This window comes from Piliocolobus tephrosceles, chromosome 3 (assembly GCF_002776525.5).
Source record: "Piliocolobus tephrosceles isolate RC106 chromosome 3, ASM277652v3, whole genome shotgun sequence".
NCBI lineage: Eukaryota > Metazoa > Chordata > Mammalia > Primates > Cercopithecidae > Piliocolobus > Piliocolobus tephrosceles.
The window spans coordinates 41,722,601-41,749,634 of NC_045436.1; the positions used below are offsets into that span (position 1 = coordinate 41,722,601).

Consider the following 27,034-nt stretch of genomic DNA (forward strand, 5'->3'; position numbering starts at 1 on the left):
ATTGTTAAGTCCATAAAGCATTTTTGCTTTTATTTTCCCTTTAATTTAGTTCATCTGGTTTTCCTATAAGTCTTTGAATTTGTGTTACACGTGCACTAACTGACCTAAGCATCCTGGTACTTCATTCAAGTTTATCCTAACCTTGGAAGCTTTCTGTCTTCTAGAATGACTTCCTTGTGCCCAAAAAGCTGCCCCAACCTCAAGCAGGAGGTACACTGAACTCAAGTACACAGATGGATGGATGACTAAAGTTCCCTGAGTCCTACTGGACAGATTTTGGTTGTGTGTTGTGTTGGTTTAATATGAATTAAAGAATGAGACACACATTATATATTTGTGTAGGTGTAATTTAAATTTTTAATGTTTACACAACTAAAAATATAAACAACAAAATTTTCTGAAAATGACATGTCTGCAACAGTCTCTTACAACTCTCCTGTCCTGTTTGTGGAAGATGAAATATTGTTCTGGGGAGAAAATTATCCTGGGTTGTTACAGTAACAAATTTTTGAAGGGTATTTATTTTTTTAAATCCTTCTAGAACAATCCTGGCATTTGAAAGTCTCTGTTTTTGAACACCCAAAGAAGAAAATCTTCCAATGTGTTCGTAAGACAGTGGCCATTTTTTTCCATTCTGTATGCCTACAATCTAAAAGTCTTACTTACATTTACTGAAAATTCATAGGGTGAATCTTAGACTACGGCCAACCAACCCTTATGCAAATGATTCGTGACCTTGCAACATATTGGAGGTTCCCCATAAATACTTGTTGAATTAAAACAAATTTAAATTACGTTTAGTTATTTCTTTGGACTTTCAAGTTTACTCAGTTCAGTGTATATTAAAGATGAAATCTGTGGTTTTGTATTCAATCTCATAATATGCAAAAGGCATAGAATGTCAATTGTGGGTAGAAATGCTGGCTGGTAGAGTGTGCTTCACTCAACATTCTGTTGCTTCTCATTTCCAAAGAGCACCTTCAATGTCTTGTTAGACCAACAGTAAATTATATTGCAAATCAGTATTTAGAAAACCCTCTCCTGGCCTTGAGGCACAGCAATATTATCATACTTTCTACATTCTGTTTCCAACTCTACCTTTTTGGGAAGTCACTTTATCAATTCTAGTATGAGTTTCTTCTGATGAATAGCAGCAGGTAATCATCTCACCTGTGTCACAGGGTTGTTGCATGGGTTAACTAAGAACTCTAATGTGGCGTTAACGTTTTACTTTAGAAGTGGAAACCTCTCTAAGATGCTGTACAACGTCATGAAATGTTATATTTATCAGTTACCATTTTTACCATGGATATTGATGGCCTTTGTGTAATTATATACACCTACCCATATTCATTAAGAGCCTTCAGTTTTTAGAAAAGGCATTAGATTATTATAATGGTGGGGTTCCATTTCTTCACTTTGATAGATTTCCCTATGCTGTTACTATTGTTTTATTGTTATTATTACTAAGATTTACCATAATGTTAAAATTAAATTATTTTAATTACATTAAGTGATGCACATTATTTTTATTGAGTATTTACTGTAATTTACTTAGTAATTCTTAAATCAAGGGAGCATGATGGTACTACACTGAAGGGAGTGCTTTGGAGCCTGTTCACTACTTTGCAGTAAACAGTGGGCCTCCCTCTCTCCTTTTCATTAACCCATGACTCTTCAGGCTTCACTCTCCAGTTTGTGCTCACCCACCATATGATCTCACCTAGGTTTATGGCTTAAAATAACGTCCGTGAGCTGATTACATATCTAGCCCAGCCCTCTTCCTAACCGCAGACCTGATGCCTCCACTTGGATGCCCATCAGGTTTCTCTGACTTGCCATGCTTAAGTGGGGTCATTCCTCATAAACCATTGGCTTCTTCTGTCTTCCCCTTTTTAACTAATGACAGTTCCCTTTTTCTACTTGTTTAGCCCAAGAATCTTAAGGCCTCCTTAACTCCTCATTTCCTCTGGTCTGTCAGCAAACCCATGCACCTCTACATTCAGAATACATCTAGAATCTCACCACTGCCACTGCTACCACAAAGACCCAGCCCACTTTCCTGTCTCCCCTAGGTTACAATAATTGCCTCCTACCCCTGGTCTCTCTAGTTCTGTCTTTAGTCCACTGCCGTCAGTTTCAACACAGCAGCCAGAGTGATGCTGTGAAATGTAAATCACATCAAGTGACTCCTCTGCTCAAAGTCCTCTAGTCTAGTGGCTTCATCTCAGAGTAAAGGCCAAAGTCTTGAATATGACCTCTAAGGACCTATGTGATGTGGCTCACATTAGCTGTTTATCTCTATTTTTTCTTACTCTCCACTCATTCTCTTCTGCTCCTTCACCCTGGTGTCCCTGCTATTCCTAGAACATGCCAAGTAATCAGCCCTCACCTTCCTCCCTACCACATTTGCTTTTCCTTCTTTCTGGTATATGTTCTCTCCTAGATGTCCACACAGTTAGATGGAAGGATTTATAGGGCTGATGGATCTATAGACCTTTATTTAAAAATCACCTTGCATGTTCCCTTCATTTTTCTCCCTAGTGCTTATTACTATCTAACATCTTACACATTTTATCTAATTACTTTGTCTAATGTGTCTCCCCCAAATCTAATGAAAGTTAAAAGCAGAGGCTTTTGTCTGTCTTGTTCATCACTGTATCCCTAGTGCCTCTAGTAGTGCCTAGTACCCAGTGGGTGTTTAGTAAATATTTTTGAATAAATACTAATAAAGCTAGACTACAATTTCATATTTTGCCAATAGATGCCACTCTCTAAGCCCGTGCTGTGCCCACATCTGATTTTTTTAGTTCCAGATTGTTTTACAGAATGGAGTAGTTTAACATTTCCAATTGTGTAATTTGAAAGTGAAATTACTGTGAAATCCCAGTGAAGTCACATGTATAAATGGTGGGCAGGCATAGCAGCTTAAACAGCTGCAGTAGGGCTTTTGTTTAGATTGATGCTGTTGTGACGTCTACAGGAAATGTGCACTATTGCCTGAACCCATGAAGCTATCAAAAAATTCAAACAATGGAGAAATATGGCTGTACTTATATGAGAACATGTTTGGAAATAAGTGTAATGTTATCATATGTAATCTTAAAGTCTCAGCTGCATTAAGCTGACCATCTCCTCCTCTATATTATCCACAAATCACGTATTTTTACTTTTTTGAGGAAGAGATTTCAAGGCAGGAAAGAAGTAGTTTTATATTCTGAGTATACATACTAATGTTTTGTACTAGTATACTCTATTTTAACAGTTACTTTTTATTATTTTAATCAGGGCAACACAACTATTTATGTGCTGGAAGAAATGATTGCATCATTGATAAGATTCGACGAAAGAATTGTCCTGCTTGCAGACTTCAGAAATGTCTTCAAGCTGGAATGAATTTAGGAGGTAAGTTTTGTATTTTTAGTTTAATAAGAATTGTTAATAGGTAATGCAACACCACTCAGATCTGAGTACTCTCAAAATTGAAAACGAAGTCAACAGGGAACAAAGGTTTCTGAAAATCCAATGAATTCTGTTTTCATGCTAAAACATTTTAGGAGAGAAATATTTATTAGCTGGAGTCAAAAAGAGGTATGTCTTATGGCTATAGTTCTAGTGAATTTTTCAAGCCTGAATTTGCTGAGTTTCAAGAACTGGGCACTTAACAAAAAACAAACAAAAAAAAAATGAATGACTTTTATATAAACCCATAGTTAATAGTTTTTATTGCCACATCTGTTTAGAAATTAGACCTATATGTGATAACATTATCCACATAGGAGTACATACCTAACTTTAGAGGTAAATGTAATAAAGATATATATGAAAAAAGCTTTGAAATGTTACAGAGGCTTCCTAAAAGAGGGGGAGAGGGTAAAAAACTAGAACCAAATGCAAAAGTATACAACATCCGTGGATAGGAAGACTCAGCATCCTTAAGATACAAATTTTCCCTAAGTTAATTTGTAAATATAGTATAATTATAAGAAAAATACCAATTGATTATCCTAAATCCCTAAAGAATAGCCAAGAATATTCTAGAAGAGACAAATAATGAGAGGAACTAGCTCTACCAGATAGGAAAGTATATTATAGCTACAATAATTAAAATAATCAATTGGTTATCAATTGTCAGATTAACAGAAGGTCAAGAAATAGATCCAAATAATATAGGAATTTTGCACATAATAAAACTGACATTTCAGATCAGTGGGGGGATGGGAGATTATTCAATAGAAAATACAACTGTGATAATTGGATAACTATCTGGAAAACAAGAAAGTTGAATACCACCTCTTAACTATACTCCAGAATAAATGCTGATGCATCAAAAATTTAAACTTAGAAAAATAGCCACAGAAGTACTAAAAGAAAACATGAATTTTTGTTAATACTCTCCAAGTAGAGAAGACCTTTCCAAATCCCACTATCTATGGGTTTCATATTGCAGATTGAACCAACTATGAATTGAAAACATTTGGTTTCTTTGGGACACTGAGGCGGGCGGATCACGAGGTCAGGAGATTGAGACCATCCTGGCTAACACGGTGAAACCCCATCTCTGCTAAAAATACAAAAAATTAGCTGGGCGTGGTGGCGGGCGCCTGTAGTCCTAGCTATTTGGGAGGCTGAGACAGGAGCATGGCGTGAACCTGGGAGGCGGAGCTTGCAGTGAGCCAAGATCACACCACTGCTCTCCAGCCTGGGCGATGAGCAAGACTCCATCTCAAAAAAAAAAAAAAAAAGAAAAGAAAACATTTTGTTTAAAAAATAAAAATACAGGCCAGGCGCAGTGGCTCAAGCCTGTAATCCCAGCACTTTGGGAGGCCGAGACAGGCGGATCACGAGGTCAGGAGATCGAGACCATCCTGGCTAACACGGTGAAATCCCGTCTCTACTAAAAAATACAAAAAACTAGCCAGGTGTGGTGGCAGGCGCCTGCAGTCCCAGCTACTCCGGAAGCTGAGGCAGGAGAATGGCGTAAACCCGGGAGGTGGAGCTTGCAGTGAGCTGAGATCCGGCCACTGCACTCCAGCTTGGGTGACAGAGTGAGACTCTGTCTCAAAAAATAAATAAATAAATAAATAAATAAACAAACAAACAAAAATACAAAATTTGAAATACAATGTAACATATATATATATAACATAGCATTCACATTGTATTAGGTATTATAAGTCATCTGTAGATGATTTAACGTATACTGGAGGGTGTGTGAAGGTTATGTGCAATACTGGATTCAGGGGATCATGTTGGACAGGAGGCAGGACTAGATTGCAGCTCCAGAAAAAGCAGCATGTGGAGGCTTGCATTGTGAATTTTAGCTCCAGATCCACTGCAAGAGGACCCACAGACCCTCTGAAGGAAGCGGACTGCTCCCGTAGGACCTAGGAGATGCCCTAGTTACTGTGAGTCCCCCAACTGCAGAAGCAGGAAAGGGAGACCCTCCTCTCCTGAACACACACCCCACTGGAGAAGCTGAAGGTCTGTTTGTGGGAGAAGTTTCTGACTTTACCTGGAGCTGAGTCAAGTTAGAGAGCCCAGCAAAATACAGGGGTAGGAGAAGCAGCAGTAAGGTCCTGGGAGCTCACTGGGTCCCCAAGCAGCCCATTCCTGCCTGGCACCACAGGGATCCATCAGGAGGGTGGCCAGAGGAGCAGGGGGTAAAACTCCAGAGGGAGCAGGAATTCTCTAGCTGAACTTTGTAACAATTTGAACAGGGCGAGAAGCCTCCTTGCCAGAACTCAGGGGAGGGCCCAAATCAGGCCTGCAGACTTCACAGGCAGGGGGAGAACTAAAGCCTTTTCTGTGGCAGCTGGGAGGCAGATAGCCTTGGGCAAGTTTTCAAACCCCTCTTTCCTTCTCCCTGGAAACAGACTCGGGGCTGTTGGGGCGGCTCGGTGGGAATGAAACCAGCCCTTCAGTTTGCCTGGGAGCAGGGTGAGGCCTGTGACTGCCGGCTTTCCCCCACTTCCCTGACAACCTGCATGACTCAGCAGAGGCAGCCATAATCTTGCTTGGTACACAACTCCAGTGAACTGGGAATCTCGCCCCCACCCCCGACAGCAGCCACAGCAAGACCCACCCAAGGAGAGTCTGAGCTCAGACATGCCTAGCCATGCCCCCACCTGACCGTCCCTCCCTATCCACCCTGGTGGCAGAAGACAAAGGGCACATACTCTTGGAAGTTCTTGGGCCCCACCCATCACAGTTCCCTCAGCACACTACTACAACTGATGCTTTCTGGAAATCGCCACCTCCTGGCAGGAGACCAACCAGCACAAAAACAGAACATTAAACTACCAAAGCTAAGAACCTTCATGGGGTCCATTGCACCTTCACCACCTCCACTGGAATAAGTGCTGGTATCCACACCTGAGAGACCCATAGACAGTTCACATCACAGGACTCTGTGAAGACAACCCCCAGTGCCAGCCTGGAGCCAGGTAGACTTGCTGGGTGGCTAGAAGAGAGACAACAATCACTGCAGTTTGGCTCACAGGAAGCCACATCCATAGGAAAAGGGGGAGAGTACTACATCAAGGGAACACCCTGTGGGACAAAAGAATCTGAACAGCAACTTTCAGCCCTAGACCTTCCCTCTGACAGAGGCTACCCAAATGAGAAGAAACCAGAAAACCAACCCTGGTAATATGACAAAACAAGGCTCTTCAACACCCCAGAAAATCATACAAGTGCACCAGCAATGGATCCAAACCAAGAAGAAATCCCTGATATACCTCAAAAAGAATTCAAGAGGTTAGTTATTAAGCTAATCAGGGAGGGATCAGAGAAAGGCAAAGCCCAATCTGAGGAGATCCAAAAAATGATACAAGAAGTAAATGGAGAAATATTCATGGAAATAGATAGCTTAAAGAAAAAAAAAAAAACAATCAAAAATTCTAGAAACTTTGGACACAGTTTTAGAAATGTGAAATGCTCTGGAAAGTCTACACAATAGAATTAACAAATGGAAGAAAGAAATTCAAAGCTCAAATACAAGGTCTTTGAATTAACCCAGTCCAACAAAGACAAAGAAAAAAGAATAAGAAAATACGAACAAAGCCTCCAAGAAGTCTGGGATTAAGTTAAATAACCAAATGTAAGAATAATTGGTGTACCTGAGGAAGAAGAGAATTCTAAAAGCCTAGAAAGCATATTTGGGGGAATAATCGAGGAAAACTTCCCCAGCCTTGCAAGAGACTTCAACATCCAAATATCAGAAGCCCAAAGAACACCCAGGAAATTCATCACAGAAATATCATCGCCTAGGCACATTGTCATCAGGTTATCCAAAGTTAAGACAAAGGAAAGAATCTTAAGAACTGTGAGACAGAAGCACCAGGTAACCTGTAAAGGAAAACCTATCAGATTAACAGCAGATTTCTCAGAAGAAACCCTAAAAGCTAGAAGGGATTGGGGACCTATCTTCAGGCTCCTCAAACAAAACGGTTATCAGCCAAAAATTTTGTATCCAGTGAAACTAAGTCACATATGAAGGAAAGATAACAGTCATTTCCAGACAAATGCTGAGAGAATTCGCCACCACCAAAAGAACTGCTAAAAGGAGCTCTAAATCTTGAAACAAATCCTGGAAATACATCAAAAAGAACCTCTTTAAAGCATAAATCACACAGATCTATAAAACAAAAGTTAAAAACCAAAAACAACAAAACCAAAGTATACAGGCAACAAAGAGCATGATGAATGCAACAGTACTTCACCTTTCAATAACAACATTGAATGTAAGCGGCCTAAATGCTCCACTTAAAAGATACAGAACCGCAGAATGGATAAAAACTTACCAGCCAACTATCTGCTGCCTTCAGGAGACTCACCTAACACCTAAGGACTCACATAAACTTAAAGTAAAGGGGTGTAAAAGGCATTTCATGCAAATGGACTTCAAAAGCGAACGGGGGTTGCTATTCTTATATCAGACAAAACAAACTTTAAAGCAACAGTGATTAAAAGAGACAAAGAGGGACAGTATATAATGATAAAGGACCTTGTCCAACAGGAAGACATCACAGACCTAAACATATATGCATCTAATACTGGAGCTCCCAAATTTATAAAACAGTTACTAATAGACCTAAGAAATGAGATAGACAGCGACACAATAATAATGGGGAACTTCAGTACTCCACTGACAGCACTAGACAGGTCATCAAGACAGAACGTCAGCAAAGAAACAATGGATTTAAACTATACCTTAGAACAAATGGACTTAACAGATGTATACAGAACATTCCATCCAACAACCACAGCATATACATTCCCTTCAACAGCACATGGAACTTTCTCCAAGATAGACCACATGATAGGCCATAAAACAAGCCTCAATAAATTTAAGAAAATTGAAATTATATCAAGTACTCTCTCAGACCGCAGTGGAATAAAATTGGAAATCAACTCCAAAAGGAACCTTCAAAACCATACAAATACATGGAAATTAACCTGCTCCTGAATGAGCATTGGGTTAAAAACAAAATCAGGATGGAAATTTAAAAATTATTCGAACTGAATGACAGTAATGACACAACCTATCAAAACCTCTGAGATACAGCAAAAGGAATACTAAGATGAAAGTTCATAGCCCTAAATACCTACATCAAAAAGTCTGAAAGAACACAAACAATCTAAGGTCACACCTCAAAGAACTAGAGAAACAAGAACAAACCAAACCCAAACCCAGCAGAAGAAAAGAAATAACCGAGATCAGAGCAGAACTAAATGAAATTGAAACAAACAATACAAAAAAAATGAAACAAAAAGCTGGTTCTTTGAAAAGATAAATAAAATTGATAGACCATTAGCAACATTAACCAAGAAGAGAGAAAATCCAAATAACCTCACTAAGAAGCAAAACAGGAGATATTAAAACTGACACCACTGAAATACAAAAGGTCATTCAAAGCTACTATGAATGCCTTTGCACACATAAACTAGAAAACTTAGAAGAGATGGATAAAGTCCTGGAAAAATACAACCCTCCTATCTTAAATCTGGAAGAATTAGATACCCTGAGCAGACCAATAACGAGCAGCTTAAAATAGTAACTTCTAGGACTGAAATGGTAACTAAAAAATTATCAACAACAAAAAAAGTCCAGGACCAGATGGATTCACAGCAAAATTCTATCAGACATTCAAAGAATTGGTACCAATCCTTTTGACTGTATTCCACAAGAGAAAGAAAGAAGGAACCCTCCCTAATTCATCACCCTAATACCAAAACCAGGAAAGGACATAAGCAAAAAAAAGAAAACTACAGACTGATATCCTCGATGAACATAGATGCTAAAATTCTTAACAAAATACTAGCTAACCGAATCCAACAACATATCAAAAAGATAATCCACCATGATTAAGTGGGTTTCATACCAGGCATGCAGGGATGGTTTAACATACGCAAGTCAATAAATGTGATATGCTACATAAATAGAATTAAAACAAAAAATCACATGACCATCTCAATAGATGCCAAAATAAATGCATTAGACAAAATCCAGCATCCCTTTATGATTAAAACTCTCAGCCAGGCATGCTGGCTCACACTTGTAATGCCAACACTTTGGGAGACCAAGGTAGGAGTATCACCTGAGGTTAGGAGCTCAAGAGCAACCTGGCCAACATGGCAAAACCCTGTCTCTACTAAAAATGCAAAAATTAGCCAGGTGTGGTGGCATGCACCTGTAGTCTCAGCTACTTGGGGAGGCTGAGGCAGGAGAATCACTTGAACCCAGGAGGCGGAGGTTGCAATGAGCCAAGATTGCGCCACTGCACTCCAGCCTGGGCAACGGAGTGAGACTCCATCTAAAAAAAATATCTCCCAGCAAAATTGGCATACAAGGGATATACCTTTATGTAGTGAAAGCCATTTGTGACAAACCCACAGCCAACATAATACTGAATTGGGAAAAGTTGAAAGCATTCCCTCTGAGAACTGGAACAAGACAAGGATGCCCACTGTCACCACTCCTCTTCAACGTAGTCCTAGAAGTCCTAGCCAGAGTATACAAGAGAAATAAACAAACAGTATCCAAATTAGTAAAGAGGAAGTCAGACTGTCACTGTTTGCTGATGATATGATCGTTTACCTTGAAAACCCTAAGGACCCCTCTAGAAAGCTACTAGAACTAATAGAAAAATTCAGCAGTCTCTGGATACAAGAGTAATGTACACAAATCAGTAATTCTCCTATACACCAACAGCAGCCAAGCAGAGAATCAAATCAATACCTTATCCCCTTTTACAATACCTGCAAAAAAATGAAATAAAATATGTAGGACTATATCTCAGGAGTCTAAAGACCTCTACAAGGAAAACTAGAAAACACTGCTGAAAGAAATCATAGACAACACAAACAAATGGAAACATATCCCATGCTCATGGATAGGTAGAATCAATATTGTGAAAATGACCATACTGCCAAAAGCAATCTACAAATTCAATGCAATCCCCATCAGAATACCACCATCATTTTTTGCAGAATTAGAAAAAAACAATTCTGAAATTCATATGGAACTAAAAAAGAGCTTATGTAGTCAAAGCAAGACTAAGCCAAAAGAACAAACCTGGAGGCATCCCACTACCTGATTTCAAACTATACTATAAGGTCATAGTTACCAAAATGGCATAGTACTGGTATAAAAATAGGTACGTAGACCAATGGAACAGAGTAAAGAACCCAGAAATAAACCCAAATACTTACAGCTAACTGTTCTTTGACAAATAAACAAAAACATAAAGTGGGGAAAGGACATTTCAACGAATGGTGCTGGGATAATTGTCTGGCCACATGTAGGAGAATGAAACTGGATCCTTATCCCTCACCTTATACAAAAATCAACTGAAGATGGATTAAGGACTTAAACCTAATACCTGAAACTATAAAAATTCTAGAGGACAACATTGGAAAAAACCCTTCTAGATATTGGCTTAGGCAAAGATTTCATGACCAAGAACCCAAAAGCAAATGCAATAAAAACAAATATAAATTGTTGGGACCTTATTAAACTAAAGAGCTTATGCACAGCAAAAGCAACAGTCAGCAGAGCAAACAGACAACAGGGTCAGCAGAGTAAACAGACAACCCACAGAATGGGAGAAAAATTTCTGTACATCTGACAAAGGGCTAATACACAGAATCTACAATGAACTCAAATAAATCAATAAGAAAAAAAAATCCCATCAAAAAGTGGGCTAAGGACATGAATAGACAATTCTCAAAAGAAAATATACAAATGGCCAACCAACATATGAAAAAATGCTCAACATCACTAATGATCAGGGAAATGCAAATCGAAACCAAAATGTAATACCACCTTACTCCTGCAAGAATGGCCATAATCAAAAACTCAAAAAACAGTCGATGTTGGCATGGATGCAGTAAACAGGGAACACTTCTACACTGCTGGTGGGAATGTAAAGTAATATAGCCACCGTGGAAAACAGTGTGGTGATTCCTTAAAGAACTAAAAGTAGAACTACCATTTGATATAGCAATCCCACTACTGGGTATCTACCCAGAGGAAAGGAACTCATTATTCAAAAAATATACTTGCACACGCATGTTTATATCAGCACAATTCACAATTGCGAAATTGTGAAACCAATGCCCATCAATCAATGAGTGGATAAAGAGTGTGTGTATGTGTGTGTGTGTGTGTGTGTATGATGGAATACTATGCAGACATAAAAAGGAATGAATTAACAGCATTTGCAGTGCCTAGATGAGATTGGAGACCATTATTCTAAGTGATGTAACTCAAGAATGGAAAACCAAACATCGTATGTTGTCACTGATATGTGGGAGCTAAGCTAGGAGGATGCAAAGGCGTAAGAATGATACAATGGACTCTGGGGACTTGGGGGGAAGAGTGGGACGGGGGTAAGGGATAAAAGACTACGAAAGTGGTACAGTGTATACCGCTTGGATGATGGGTGCACCAAAATCTCACAAATCACCACTAAAGAACTTATTCATGTAACCAAATACCACCTGTACCCCAATAACTTATGGGGAAAAAAACATTATGTGTGATACTGTGCCATTTTATATAAGAGACCTGAGAATTCATGGATTTTGGTATCTCAGAGCAGGGGATGCATTTTCCAATCCCCTGAGGATACTGAAAGATGACTATGTGAAATAAACTCAGAAGCTATTAAAGCAAAAAATTGAGAAAATGAACATTACTTACAAATCAAATGTTACTGTAAAGGCCTTAAACAACATGAAACTGGAGGAAATACAACGTATAGACAAGGGTTAATTTTTCTCACAGATAAAGAGCTCCTATAATTTTATAAGAAAATAAAACACAACTCATTAAAAAACAGGTAAAGGATATGAACAGAACAATTGCAGATAAAAGAAATACAATTCGTTCTTGAAACACATGAAAAGATTCTAAATCTAATCATTATAATAGACATACAAATTAAAAATGTAATGAGATGTAATTTTTTTGACAAGAATAAAACATTTTTATGACACTGTTTGATGAGAGTATGGAAATAAAGTTAAACTCATTGATGATCTCCTGCATTTCAGGTGGGAGAATAAATTGGTGCAACCCCTATGGAAAGCAATTTGGCTATTTCAATAAAATGTTAAAAGGCACATACCCTTGGACTCAACAATTCCACTTTTAGGAATTTATCCTATGTATATTCTTGCAGTGTTAGAAATGATCTCTACATAAAATACTCATTGTAGCATTGGTAAATATCAGAAATTTATTAAATATTCATCTGTTGAAGATGGATTAAATAAATTACAGAATACTCTTCAGACATTAATAAAAATAAAGGGAACTCTGTATGTACTAATATGGACTGATCTCCCAATTAGTATTTAGTGAAAAAAATAAGGTTGTAAAATAGATATACAAAATATAGCATACATAATATATACATAATATAGCATACAAAATATGCTATTTTAGACAACATATTGTATAGAACATTTCTGGAATGATGTATGAGATGCTTGTAGTGGTGGTTGTCTCTACAGAGAGCACTTGGGTAGCTGGAAGATGCGATAAGAAGGAAAACTAATTGTCACTAGATCCTTCTGTGCCTTTGAATTTTGTATTGTGATGGAAGCATGTGTTGTGTACACATAGTACCTATTTTTAAAAATGTAGTTGAAAAAACTAATTAAATGAGACTTCATCTTCTTTGCTTTGATCAATCTTAACTGGCTGGCTAATCAGGACAAAGGAGTAAAGAGGACTTCCTATAGAGGAAAGCAGCTCCTAGAAATCAAGGGAACAGTGAGCTTGGCCTTACTGCTAATGTGAGGACATGCTCCAATCACCAACACCAAATCAGAGAGAGGGCCACACTGGCTAAGAGGGCAGGCCCTGGAACCAGACTGTGTGGATGGGAGCCCTTGCTCTGCCACTCACTGAACTTGTAACCTCAGGCAAATTATCCTTTCTTTGTGCTCCAGTTTCTTTTTCCTCACATTGCATTGATCAGCATACCTACCTCTCAGACTGTGATGAGATTTGATGAGTAAATGTATGGTGAAAAGAAAGCGATCACTGAGTGGGTGTTAGTTGGCAGTGGTGGAGGTGGTGAATGTGGGGTGGGTCATTGTGGCTTCCATAGTGCTTTCACACATTATCTCATTTTATCCTGCCAACCTCTGAATCCCCAGCAAAGGTATTATGGCCCTATGTTTTGGTAATGGTGGCCTCTGGTGCCCAGAGAAGTTATGTGACTTGCCCAGGCAGAGAGATAATTAAACTAGATCTTGAACTTCTGAGCTCCTTTTCTGGTGTCTCTAGTGCACCACGAAGTCCCCTTGTTTGATATTGGAATCATTACAGATGTGGCCCAAAAGATTACCCTCTGTAGTACGTGAGTGAGAATCAGGAGAGATTATTAATAATTTAAAATCTAGATGACAAGGATACAGCCATTGGTTGTAAAGTGAACTCAATCTCTTTTGTAAAATCCATCAGCTGATTTCTTTTTTAAAAAGCACATGCTAGGAAGGTATGTTTTAATGTATCTGTATCTAATGTGTAGAGTACTTTACAAATAATAACATATATTACATAAAATATATAAATGTTATTGTAAATATGTATATGATATGTATAGTCTTATTCACGCTGTAATATATGGTTACTATTGGTTACTAGAAAAAGAAAATGCCTATCCTTATCTTTTTTTTTTTTTTTTTAAGATGGAGTTTTGCTCTTGTCACCCAGGCTAGAGTGCAATGGCACAATCTCAGCTCACTGCAACCTCTGCCTACAGGGTTCAAGAGATTCTTCTGTCTCAGCCTCCCGAATAGCTGGGATTATAGGCGCCCACTTTTTTTTTTTTTTTTTTTTTTTTTTGTATTTTTAGTAGAGTTGAGATTTCGCCGTGTTGGCCAGGCTGGTCCTGAACTCCTGACCTCGTGATCCGCCCACCTTGGCCTCCCAAAGTGCTGGGATTACAGGTGTGAGCTACCACACCCAGCCTATCCTTATCATTCTTACCTCATAGGGTATTCTAAGGATTAACTGAGTCAGTAACTTAAAACAGGATTTCTTAATGTCTGCACAGGTGACGTCTTGGGCCTGATAGTTCTTGTTGTAGAGAACTGTCCTGTGCATAGTAGGGTGTTTATCAGTGTTCCTGGTCTCTACCTACTAGATACCTGCGGCAGTTCACTCTCCTCCAGCTGTGACTACTAAAAATGTCTCCAGACTTTGCCAAATGTCCCCTTGGGGCCATTGAGTACTACTGGTTTAGCAATAATAGTAAGAAATTATTAGGTATTATTTTCTGTTGAACTATACATTCCATCAGAGGAGGAATTGGTGTTTTTTTTTTTTTTTTTTTTTTTTTTTTTTTGATGCCTTATCCTCAATGACTGCAACAGTACGGGGCACAAAGTTTGTTGTTCACTGGTTGTTGATTGAATACGTGAATAAACAATTGGCATTTTTGAGGGCTTGCCGTGCTCTGAGCACTCTGCTGAGCCCATTTTATGTACCGTCCCACTTAAGCCTCACAGCAGCACTATGAGATACATACTCTTCATGTGTCCATTTTACAAGCGAGTTAATGGCATGGAAGTTAAAAATCATCATCACTGGTCATCAGAGAAATGGAAATCAAAACCACAATGAGATACCATCTCACACCAGTTAGAATGGCTATCATTGAAAAGTCAGGAAACAACAGATGCTGGAGAGGATGTGGAGAAATAGGAACACTTTTACACTGTTGGTGGGAGTGGAAACTAGTTCAACCATTGTGGAAGACAGTGTGGCGATTCCTCAAGGATCTAGAACTAGAAATACCATTTGACCCAGCAATCCCATTACTGGGTATATACCCAAAGGATTATAAATCATGCTACTTTAAAGACACATGCACACGTATGTTTATTGCAGCACTATTCACAATAGCAAAGACTTGGAACCAACCCAAATGTCCATCAGTGATAGACTGGATTAAGAAAATGTGGCACGTATACACCATGGAATACTGTGCAGCCATAAAAAAGGATGAGATCATGTCATTCGCAGGGACATGGATGAAGCTGGAAACCATCATTCTCAGCAAACTATCACAAGGACAGAAAACCAAACACTGCATGTTTTCACTCATAGGTGGGAATTGAACAATGAGATCACTTGGACACAGGGTGGGGAACATCACACACTGAGGCCTGTTGTGGGGTGGAGGGGCAGGGGAAGGGATAGCATTAGGAGAAATACCTAATGTAAATGGTGAGTTGATGGGTGCAGCAAACCAACATGGCACATATATACCTATTTAACAAACCTGCACATTGTGCACATGTACCCTAGAACTTAAAGTATAATAATAATAATAATAATAATAATAATAATAATAATAATAATAATAATAATAAGCTGGCTCAAGGCCACCAAACCAGAGAGTAGCAGAGCCAGAACCCAGATCTCTGTTCCTGGCAGCAAAGCCTATGTGCGACCACACACCGCAGGTCCCCTGTAGGCAGAGCGGCTCAGCTGTCTTTTAAAGACAGCCATGGTACAAGTGTTTAGCTGGCATCCGCAGTTATCTATAAGTGAGGTTTGGCACAGTATGTGAGACAAAATTCACATAATTTGTTACTGGTTTTTGCATATACAGGCTACGTTTTATGGGTTTTGGTAAAAAAAAATCTTGCTGAAAAAAGCTCACTCTGAATCTTGAGGTCATTTAAAAAAGTAGGTGAGTCAAAAATGGGCAGAGTGAAAACTGGTATTTATGAAAGCAATATTTACTTTAGGTTTAAGTTACAATTTAACCACTCTGGTTCATGAATTAGATAATTAACTTTTATTAGTTGTCCAGTTGTATACATTGTAATTTTTTTTCTTTTATGATTTATTTCGAAGTCTTGCTTTTAGTTTCAACTTGGGAAAAAGAAACACCAGCAATCTTACATTTAAAAAAGATAATGTGAAGTTTAACTTCAAATGTGAAGCAATTTCTAAAATTCAAAACGTGAAAACCCTTTTACGCAGTGGCTCAAGCCTGTAATCCCAGCACTTTGGGAAGCCGAGGTGGGCGGATCACAAGGTCAGGAGATCGAGACCATCCTGGCTAACACGGTGAAACCCCATCTCTACTAAAAAATACAAAAACTAGCCGGGTGAGGTGGCGGGCGCCTGTAGTCCCAGCTACTCAGGAGGCTGAGGCAGGAGAATGGCATAAACCCGGGAGGCAGAGCTTGCAGTGAGCTGAGATCCGGCCACTATACTCTAGCCTGGGCGACAGAGCAAGACTCCGTCTCAAAAAAAAGAAAAAAGAAAAAAAGAAAACCCTTTTATGCGTGTTTTGATCTCACCGCTGTTTTCCTAGCAAAGCAAAGTGGTCCAGTTTCTTTTACCCATCTTCTTTGCTGTCTCTTTTGAGAAGTAAGGCAGATGGCAACATAGTGTAATACTTGGAAGACCTTTTCTTTTAGCAAATGATCATGACTCCTGGAATAAAATCCAAAATACTAGAGAATATTTTTTTCCTATGTGATCAGTTGGTTAGCATGCAGTCCTAATCGTGTCCCCAAACTGGCCTCTCCTTTAGAATGTGGGAGGAAGGAAGAATGAAGAGTGCATAGATTTGTATCTCTCAGAAATTAAAGCTATAGAATGTGCCTCTTCTCATTTCTCTAGACCTGCTCCCTCCCTCCTGCCACAAGTACTGTTCTTTTTCCTTAAAATCCTACTGGGCTGTAGGCAGCATGCAAAGGAAAATACAGCAGAAGATGTGAGAATGTCAACACAGAAATTGAAAGGAAAATAACAGTTCTTTGGCCCTAAGCTGAGCCTGTCACTCTTGCTATAGCCCATATTAGGGGATCTAAAAATGCCTGGTGGCTCTCTGTATATGAGAATTTTGTGCTTGTATAGCTTTGTTCAAAGGAATTAATTCGCTTCACTATTACCAGTGTTCTGAAGGGAGTGGTCTATACATGCCTTTTAGAGCTTTTTCTAAAATATGTAAAGCGTAGCACTAAAGTAACCAGCGCTTAGACCAAGAATGAGTCCTTTGAAGGGTTTCTAGCTTGACTGCCCCCTGACCATAGAATATAGAGGGGATCATAGAGTTTTCCATACTCCAGTCCTCCCATTTTACAGATGAGGAATTGGGAGTCCAAGATTGTATCATTAGAGACTTGAAAAATGCAGTCTAAGGATCCTAATCATTCCTCTTCCCTTGTTTCTAAACTACCCCTCACTTCACATTTTGATAGGACTCTAAGTCCTCTTTCACATTCCTTTAGTGAAGACACAAAAATACTAAAATCATGCTTCCTGTAACTTTAAAAAGGTACACTTTACAAACCACAGTATATTTCTGAAACTGGTTCATAATTCTGGTTCCAATGTACTTCCAACAAGTATCTGTAGTTTTCCTTAATCCCGGAAATCACTTTACTCAGTTTGACAGGATCCTTGTAAAGGTGGCCATATCACATCCCCCTTTCCCTCTTAGAGTGGGACACATCACAGGAAAAGCGAGAAGGATCTAAGACACAGGAAGCAGGAGCAACAGCAGACATCATGGTTGCTTTTGAGAGTTGGAGAGAAGGCAACTAGGGGAAGAGGGAAGGGAAACAATGCTGATACTGGGAATCATTCACTAAAACAGATGCTCTTGTATGTTACTGATAGCAGTGGAACCACAGTGGGGAAAATACTTATGTTAGAATACATCCACATAATGCAATATTAACAAGCCAATAAAATTATGTTCATGAAAATTTATAACATAGAAGAGCCTCTGAAAAAAGAAACTAATAATACAAAATTAATATACAAAATTATTTAGGTTACTTACTCTGTGATTACGACCACACTAAAAGGTTTGCATGAGTCAAAAGATTGGAAGGAAATGTTAGAACACCAAGGGTGGTTTGCTAGTGAAGTAACTTTATGATTGCATTTTTTTCTTATCTCCTTTCTAGTTTATTAACAATATGAGCATATTTTATAAAATTTAAAGAAAAATACTCATAATTTTGAACCAAAAAGAGAAGCATTAACACTAACAGTGTTAGTCAGCAGAAGAGGTAAAGACACACAGATGGCCGAAGGAGTTATCCCTGAGCAGAACGGAGGAGAAAAGATTTAAAAAAAAAAAAAAAAAGCCGTCAGTAAGTTACCTGCTGTGCAATACTTTTAAAAACTGAAATGTAGAAATAAGCAGAAAACAAAAGACCCAGAGACCAAAGAATTAAAGAATCGTGACTGACACACCAAACCCAGAGAGAGATCTTTTTACTTGAAGAAAATTGGCTTTATCTGCCAGCAACTTGCTACAACTAGTTGGCATGGTCACCTGCAAAACTCACAGTGTAGGTCTGGTGAGAGAAATTACAGGATCAACGCCAGCGAGAGAATAGGTTTAATATCTGAAATCCAATAAGAAAAACAATTTTTATGTCTTTAAAGGGTCTCCCAAGGCAGAATATGCAGTAGTTGTAGAAGTTTAGAAAGCCCAAGTGTATTGAATTTTATAAAAGAGATACCATTCCTCAATTTTTTTTTCCATTCTCCTTGCTTATAGACAACAAGAATTTCAATGGGACTTCTGAACAGTAAAGTTGGGAAAGAAATAATAAATTTGTATAAGTCAGTAAAAGTATGGTTTTTGCATCTTCATCTTCACATATAAGCTAAGTCATATTAATTGTCATAGTAAGGTAACTGTTGAATTAACTGGCGTTTTTATACTGCAGAATTTCATGGAGGAAATTCAGGATTGGCTCTAAAGCAGATAGATTTAAAAGATTTGCTGTATCTCTTTTTAAAACTTTTTTTTCTTTTAAATTTTAACTCTTGGAATTACAATTTGCAATCAATATATGCATCTAATTTTTGTTAGCTTCATTCAAAACTCTCATTAAATTGGTGTCTTATTTTGTGAATGATGACATCTTAGAACAGAAGCAGTGCAGACATTGAATGCCAGTGTTCATCCCTCCCCAGAAATATATGTAATTTTATGAACTCACTCATGCCTTGCTGAGCTTACCCAATGAGTCTGCTTTTCTTATGTCTTTTTAAATATAAAATTCAGGGATGTTGGAAAAATTGGGTATACAGATACCCTCTGTTGCTTTCAGTTTTCCTATACCTTTTTCATTGCAGTCTGTCCTGGTAGATTGTCATTCTAGCCTTCCTTAAAGAGCCTGAGAGCTTAGCATTTCAGACTTTTTAGGCATGGGAAATCTTGTCATTTGTCCTTGGTGGTCTCAAGAGACCTAGAATCTGAACTGTTCTTTCTCTTTCCAAGCAACATCTTCAATACACAGTTCTCTTCGGGCCAGGACCCCCAGCAGCCTCCCAGTTTTACACACTCACTGATATTTTCTGTAATACACAACTATGTTAAAATCGTTTTGTGGTTTCTGTTCATGACACCTCACATTGTTACATTATTTCAGGTCACCGCAGATAATGGAGTTTCATTACAATATTAATACTTGCACAGTCTGTGTGAACTGCTGGACTATCACTTAGGATATAAGAGGCTTTCAATTTCTAGGACTTTCTCTTTGTTTTTTGTTGTTGTTGTTTTTTACCTGCTTCTTTCTGCTGTTTGTACTCTACCTCTCTTTGTCCTAACATGTTGCTTTTGCATCCTCATGGTTTTCAGTACAGGTTTCTACTTAATATATTCTCTCTGCCTGTCTCTCAGTGTCATTGACACCTGAGTATCCTGCATTCAAAATTCCCAAGAGGAGGTTCCAAATTAACTGGTCAGTCACCACCCAGAACAGGGCTTCCCATTAGGCTGAGAGAATACAGACAATGTCTGTCTTTGACCCCTTGCCCTTTCCTCAATCAGGCTGGTGTGGTGAGATCACAGGGCCCTGTCATAGAAAGTGGGAGAACCTTTTGAGAAACATTTTGACCCCATTTTTCAGAAAGGAACTGACTGTAACAATCAGTATAATAAGCACATCCCTAGTACAAACCCATAACAGTTACAGGCATCTATTAATTGCAGAACATCCTTGAAATTGTGGCAAAATTTTCAATATCCTAATTTTTATTTATGTATTTTATGTTATCCATACATTTAAAAGTGAAAAAAAATCAGTTTTCAATAAGTAGATGATCAAAGCGAAATATTAGCTTCATGCTTCTTGAAACAGAACTCCCGAAGGCTTTTTTTTCAAGACAGAGTCTCACTCTGTTGCCCAGGCTGGAGTGAGGTGGCGCATTCTCAGCTCACTGAAACCTGCGCCTCTTGGGTTCAAGTGATTCTCATGGCTCAGCCTACCAACTAGCTGGGATTACAGGCGTGCACCACCACACACGGCTAACTTTTAGTAGAGATGAGGGTTTCACCATGTTTGCCAGACTGGTGTCTAACTCCTGGCCTCAAGGGATCTGCCCGCCTTGGCCTCTCAAAGTGCTAGGATTACAGATGTGAGCCACTGCACCTGGCCCCGAAGGCTTTATTTTGGAGTCGAAAACGTTTTACTATGGGTACTTTGAAAACACACGAACCAAAGCAAGGCAGAAAAGCATAAATTAAGCAAATCTCCAAAGCTTTAATTAAAAAAATTACTAATTTAATGTGTAAGGTGGACATTCTCTTGTAGAACATTACCTCTATAGCTAAATTGTTCTCTGTGCCTAAATGCCAGCACTGACCCCAGGCCCTAAGATTGAGGATGAGTTCTGGGGTCAGGGATGAGATGAGGGATATGGAGATACTAGGGAAGTGAAGGCAGACCACTTACAACCAACCATCATAGGTTAATGTACTCAGTCATCTCAGAAAGGGATGATCAGCCATCCTAGGTAAAGTACCTGCCTGCTCTCTGAGAATTGACCGGTGTCATCTGCCTCAGACTTTTCTCAAAGTTGTAAACATCGCATTCACTTACTTTCTGTGACTAGGTGTGTCCACTGAGGAATATAACTTAATGTTTTTTTTATTTGAAAATCTAGTGACTAATGATCTGATTATTGTTGGCTTTCTGAACAGACATCCTACTTTCCCCATTTTCACACTGAATTATGTGATTGTGAAGGTGGAGAAGCTGTTTATGTTACAATAAAGTCTTCTGTTCTCAACTCTAGAATGTACCGAAAACCATTCAGCTAACTTTCCTTCAGCTAACAGTCCTTCAGTCTCAGTAGTAAATGTATGATACTTAATATCATTAGTATCTTTTCAGATGATGATTTTTCTGGACAGATAACATACCTTTAAAGGCTAACCCAATTCTAACATATTTTAAAACTATTGATTTGTCAAATTATAAAATGCATACTCGTTACCATGATTAATAAAGAAGAGTAAAAGTTATTTGTAATAAATTGGAATAAAGATGGGGAGTAAGAGTCAAGTGTTTGCTGAGCAGTTCATTTGCTGCTTAAAAAAATAATGATTTACAGTTTGACAGAGAGGTTCTTAAAAGCCGAATTAGTAGAGCTAATAAAAATGGCTTCATTAGAATGTGCTGCTTCATTATTTTGAAAAGAATACTTAACAACAATATAAAGGCAGTTTCTGATGTGGGTCATGAAAATAAGAAACTCCAAAATGTAATTGTTCTTCTTCCTTCAGCATACTAATGTGAAATATTTTAAATGGGAATGAAAATAAGCGTATATTGTTATCACATAATTATTTTTCATATTAAGATTAATTTGTGTAGGGGGATCACAGTATTTAAAAAGTACGTGTCAGATGAATCCATTCATTTATTCAGCAAAAACCCATCACATGCCTCTGACATACAAGGCATCCCATGCAATGATGTGATTGTGATAATAAGAAGGTAGGCACTGGCCTTGCTCTTTCTAGGAGCTAATCTTTAAAATGAAGAAATTTATTATAGACCTGGTAAGCACTGGAAATTTAGCAAAGAGACTCAAAGAGTGCCTTCAGTGTTGATAATGGCCCAAATGCCTAGAGTTCCTTCTCTTTGCTTCAAAGTGGTATCCATAACTCCTTGACTTCCATCTACTGGGAAAAGGTAGAGGCATCTCAGGATGGCTTCATGTGACTCTGTCCCTCACTGCATTGGTGGGTTCATCCCAGATGCTCCCTTTGTACATCCATCCCATCAAATGGCCCTATGCTATCTACTGATGTGTGCATGGGTGCTGTCTGGAAAGAGCAGCTCCGCCTCATGCAGTCTTGCAGAAAGCCGACTGACCTTCCTAACCACAGACCACCTCAGTTACAATTTCAAGTTCTACAGTAGACAGAGTTGCTCCCAGAACTCAGAATATGAAAATCGGCCCCTCAAATTCTTACTAAAAAATGAATCCAGTTTTATTGTAAAGGTTTCTAGCTTTTATGAAAGCTACTAGGAAATGCCTGGGAGGCAGGCTAAGACTAGGGTAACCTCTTTCTAGCAGCTGACTTTCTTTCATCTCCCTTCAGCTCTGGAACCACCTTGACATATTACTGTTTCCCTCCAGAAACTCTTTGCAACTGATGGTCAGCATCTGCTAGAGAAACTGGGAGGCAAGCTTCATGAACAATTTAAAATTTTTATTTTTAGTTTATTTTAGAGATGGAATCTTGCTATGTCGCTTAGGCTGGAGTGCAATAGTGCAGTCATAGCTCCTGGGCTCAAGTGATCCTCCCGCCTCAGCCTCCTGAGTAGCTAGGACTATAGGCCCATGCCTGGCTAAAAAAAATTTTTTTAATTCTTACAGATTTCTTTCAATTCCGTTTTCTTACTCTAGCAGTCTTCAAATCAAGCCATTCTCAATTCCAAAATTAGACTATTCACAAGTAAAAATTCAAACTGTTTCATCTTTATTTACATATGAAGACATAAAATATACTACAGTAGAAAAATAGAAAAATAAGAAATGAAAGACATATTGGAAACATTTTCATATGTTAATTAGATATATAATGCATGCATATAAATATATATTTTTTAAAGCAAAAATCTTAAATCTCATGGCATTAAAAACACTTTTCCATCCTATGTATACTCATAGTTTTAGATAAATAAAGTTGAGTCAGATTAGAAATTTTAAGCCAAATTCAAAAGCTTTTGTGGAGGAATGATGGGACGTCTAGGCTGTAAATAAGCTATCCTGTTGAACAGTTCTCACTGCATCTCAGAATCATCTGTCAAGTCTTTCTTTTAAACGTACTCACCCATGCCCTGCTCCTAGAGATTCTCGCGCAGTAAATCTGAATGGAGCACGGACATCCTTCCTTTTCTAGACCTCTGTTGTGCATCAGTTCACCAGGGCTAGGAACCACTGCTCCAAGGGTTGCTGACATTGGCAGCATTCTTCTTAGGATAAGAAGGTCCTTTCATTGATTTTTTTAACAGTCCTCTAGCTGTTTTTTTGTGTGTATTTTGTTTTTTGATTTAGTGTAATTTTATCTTTTTTAAGGAAATCAGTGATCAGCATTCTGTAACTATTTCTTCATTAGGAGAAGTCTCTGAATACGATGTTTCAAGTTAATGTATTTGCATTTTCCATGCCAACCCTAACATAGCCTTACAAAGGGACTTCTGACTTTGCCAGTTTTGTAGTCTACTGACTTTACCAGTTTTATATCTCACTAATAACTTTTAAATAGATTTGATCAGCTGTACATTTAAATGCTACAGACATTTGGACAAGAGCATTTAAAATGTGAAGATTAAGGTAGGTCCGATATCATTGGAGAGGACAAGCACTCAAACAGTGACCCTACTTCCTGGTATTGGGAAGTCAAGAGTGGGGAACAGTCTTAGGATGAAAACCGAGGAGGAGGAGGAGGGACCCCGGCATGGCTTGTGATTCATTAAGAAAGAGGAAACCAACCTGGAGATGCTACCCTAATTGCTACTTCACTTCCACTCATCTGCCCCACCTCACACCATGGACACATGTAGATATTTATACCCCCTGGGGAGACGCCCTGCCCCCCACATGCTCCATCCCCAGGCTCCCGCCATGGTTGCCTTTGCTCATGCTGTTCGTCAGTACAGTCAGACAGAAAAGTCTGTGCATGGCTGGTATCTTCAGGCCCCCGAGTAGATGTGTTCTCCATTCTGTTTGTTCTTCAGAGGAAATACCCTCTGGAACCACTTCGTTGTCACTCCATAGAGGTGATTTGGGTCATGCCATTGAACTTTTTTAGATAATACCTGAGCCACCGGTGACGCTATTGTTGGTTTTCCAGGTGTTTTATGGGTGAAGAAAAGTCCTTATCTGACTTCTGAGTATTATATAAGAGATTCGATTAAAATACTCTGGAGTTGAAAAACAGATCCAGAACAAAGGGGAAATTTTAAAAGGGTTTACTTTATTTGCTTTGTTGACTCTGAGACTCACGAACTGTCCCTTTCCCAGGCAGGCTTTCATATCCAGTAGCTCAGTTTTTGTCAAATCATTTGACTTATTTTTTTAATAAACAAAATCTGAAGCTTCCCTTAGGTGGCTTGAAATTCAAAACAAATGGGAATCTATGACTGAACATAAAGCAGTGAACACAATGCTAGTCTGTTTTCAACACACACACACACACCCTTTTGTCTCTGCCTTCTCCCTCACCCCTCGGAAGGTTCTGAGCCACTCCCATGAATCTTCTTGTGCTAGGAATCCTACTACCTGCCTCCCCGGCCATCTCCACACAGTCAGGGGCTCCTCCCGCCTATGCTCCTTCTGCTTCAGTGCTGGGGCAGTTTCTGCTGTGTCAGCACTGCTGGTTTGAGTAAAAGGGCCCTCTTTGTCAGCTACAACAAGGGCCTCTCATTTGTGCCAGATACTTAGGAGGACCAAGAAGGAAGCCCCCTGGATTCCTGTGGGAATTAGTTTCCTATTGCTGCTGTAACAAATTTACCATAAGCTTATTGGCTTAAAACAACACAAGTTTATCATCTCACAGTTCTGCAGGTCAGACGTCCAGAATGAGTCAGGCTGGGCTAAACTCAATGTGTCAACAGACTGTGTTCCTTAGAGGAGGCTCTGTGGGAGAATTCATTTGCTTACCCTTTCCAATATCTAGAGGCTACCCACATTCTTTGGCTCATGGCCCCTTCTATGTTCAAAGCCAGATTAAAGGCATCACTTACACCCCTGTTTCCATCATTACATCTCCTTTCTTCTGGTCCTGCCTCCATCTTTCCCCAATAAGGACCCTTATTGGTATGGCACACACCCAGACAATTCAGGATAACTTCCCTATCTTCAAATCCTTGGTTTAATATTCAGAGTTCCTTTTGGCATGTAAAGTGACACATTGACAGATCCCAGGGGTTGGGAGGTGAAGTCTTCATTATTCTTCCCACCATACTATGTAATGACCTATGTCCAACAAAAACATGTTGCCACTCTGTCACCCACCTCATTCCGCTCTCTGTCCTTACTCCCTGACACCATCCCTCTCTTCCAAGAAGTCTCTCTGTATTCTTGCTAGTTTGTGCCTTTGTCAACACAGTTCCGAAATGGCCCCTACGTATTCCTCCCCTGTGCTAATAAATCTCTGTAACCAACTCATCACTTCCAGGTTAAGTGCACTCCTCAGAGATCAACCTTTACACAGTGGGGAAAGCTTTCATTCCCTTTTAGACAGTTTTACAATGTTATATATGTTTATAATTTATTAAGACTTTTCCTATAAAGCTTTTAATGACTTCCTTAGATGGAGTTGATTAGTACCTTCTCTGTGATTCCAGAGCCTTTTTTATAGCACTCATCACATTTTTATTGTAATTATTTGTTTATAGGTTATTTCTTGCCAGATAGTCTGAACTTACAAGAACAGAGTTGTCCTTTTGTCTTTCTCTTCAGAGCACTTAGCACGGTAGATGCTTATTGAATGAATGAATGAATGAATGAATGAATGAATGAATGAATGAATGAATAAATGAATAAATAAACATGCCATTAAACCTTGCCTGTTTGGCCAAAAAATAATAATCATGACAAGGTTTGGCTATACAATTATTAAAGACACAAAAGATTTCATTATAAAATTAGTCCTGTAACAGAGTCCAACGATGGTATTTTAACAAAGTTTTAGTGTAATATGTTTTCCATCCCTGCACCAGGACAGTGCAGTTTCCAAATTGATCCTTATTGTTGACTTATATAGCATAATTTGGCAACTTCTTAAATGATAATATACTGCAGGAAAGTCTTATGTCTCTTCAGTTCTTGGCAAGGAATTCTAAGTACTGTTTGAACTTCTTGATTATGCTTACTTAACTGAAATTTTTGTCACCGGGATGGAAGAAAATGGGGTGTTGGAATAGCTGTTGCTACTGTTAAGGTAGGAATTTCAATCCTGGTTTGATGGTTTGTAGTGAACTTTGAACCTCATTAGGTTTAAGGTAAAAGAAAATTAGGATGAGTTGACCTAGAGTAAAGGATGGATAAATGAGCCCCCAAAACAAATGTAAAAAAGCAAAGAGTAAGAGGTAATAGAAATAAAAGAAAATCAAGAGTGAAGCAAACCCAAGATGTGTAGGTTAAGGTGAAAGGTTTAGTTGAGGAGCTTAGTGGAGTAAACCCCCAGGGATTACCAACTAAATTATTGGAATCCACAGT

General features: G+C 38.8%; 1 protein-coding gene across 3 annotated transcripts in view; it reads left to right on the forward strand.

The window, feature by feature from the left end:
* The window catches only part of NR3C2 (nuclear receptor subfamily 3 group C member 2), a 363,135-nt gene that overhangs the window by 241,817 nt on the left and 94,284 nt on the right, over positions 1 to 27,034 (forward strand). For all 3 annotated transcript variants that reach the window (XM_023227427.2, XM_023227400.2, XM_023227421.2), the window contains exon 4: positions 3,289 to 3,405. In XM_023227427.2, coding sequence (XP_023083195.1) covers positions 3,289 to 3,405 — 117 coding nt within the window. The remainder of the gene's footprint in view (positions 1 to 3,288; positions 3,406 to 27,034) is intronic.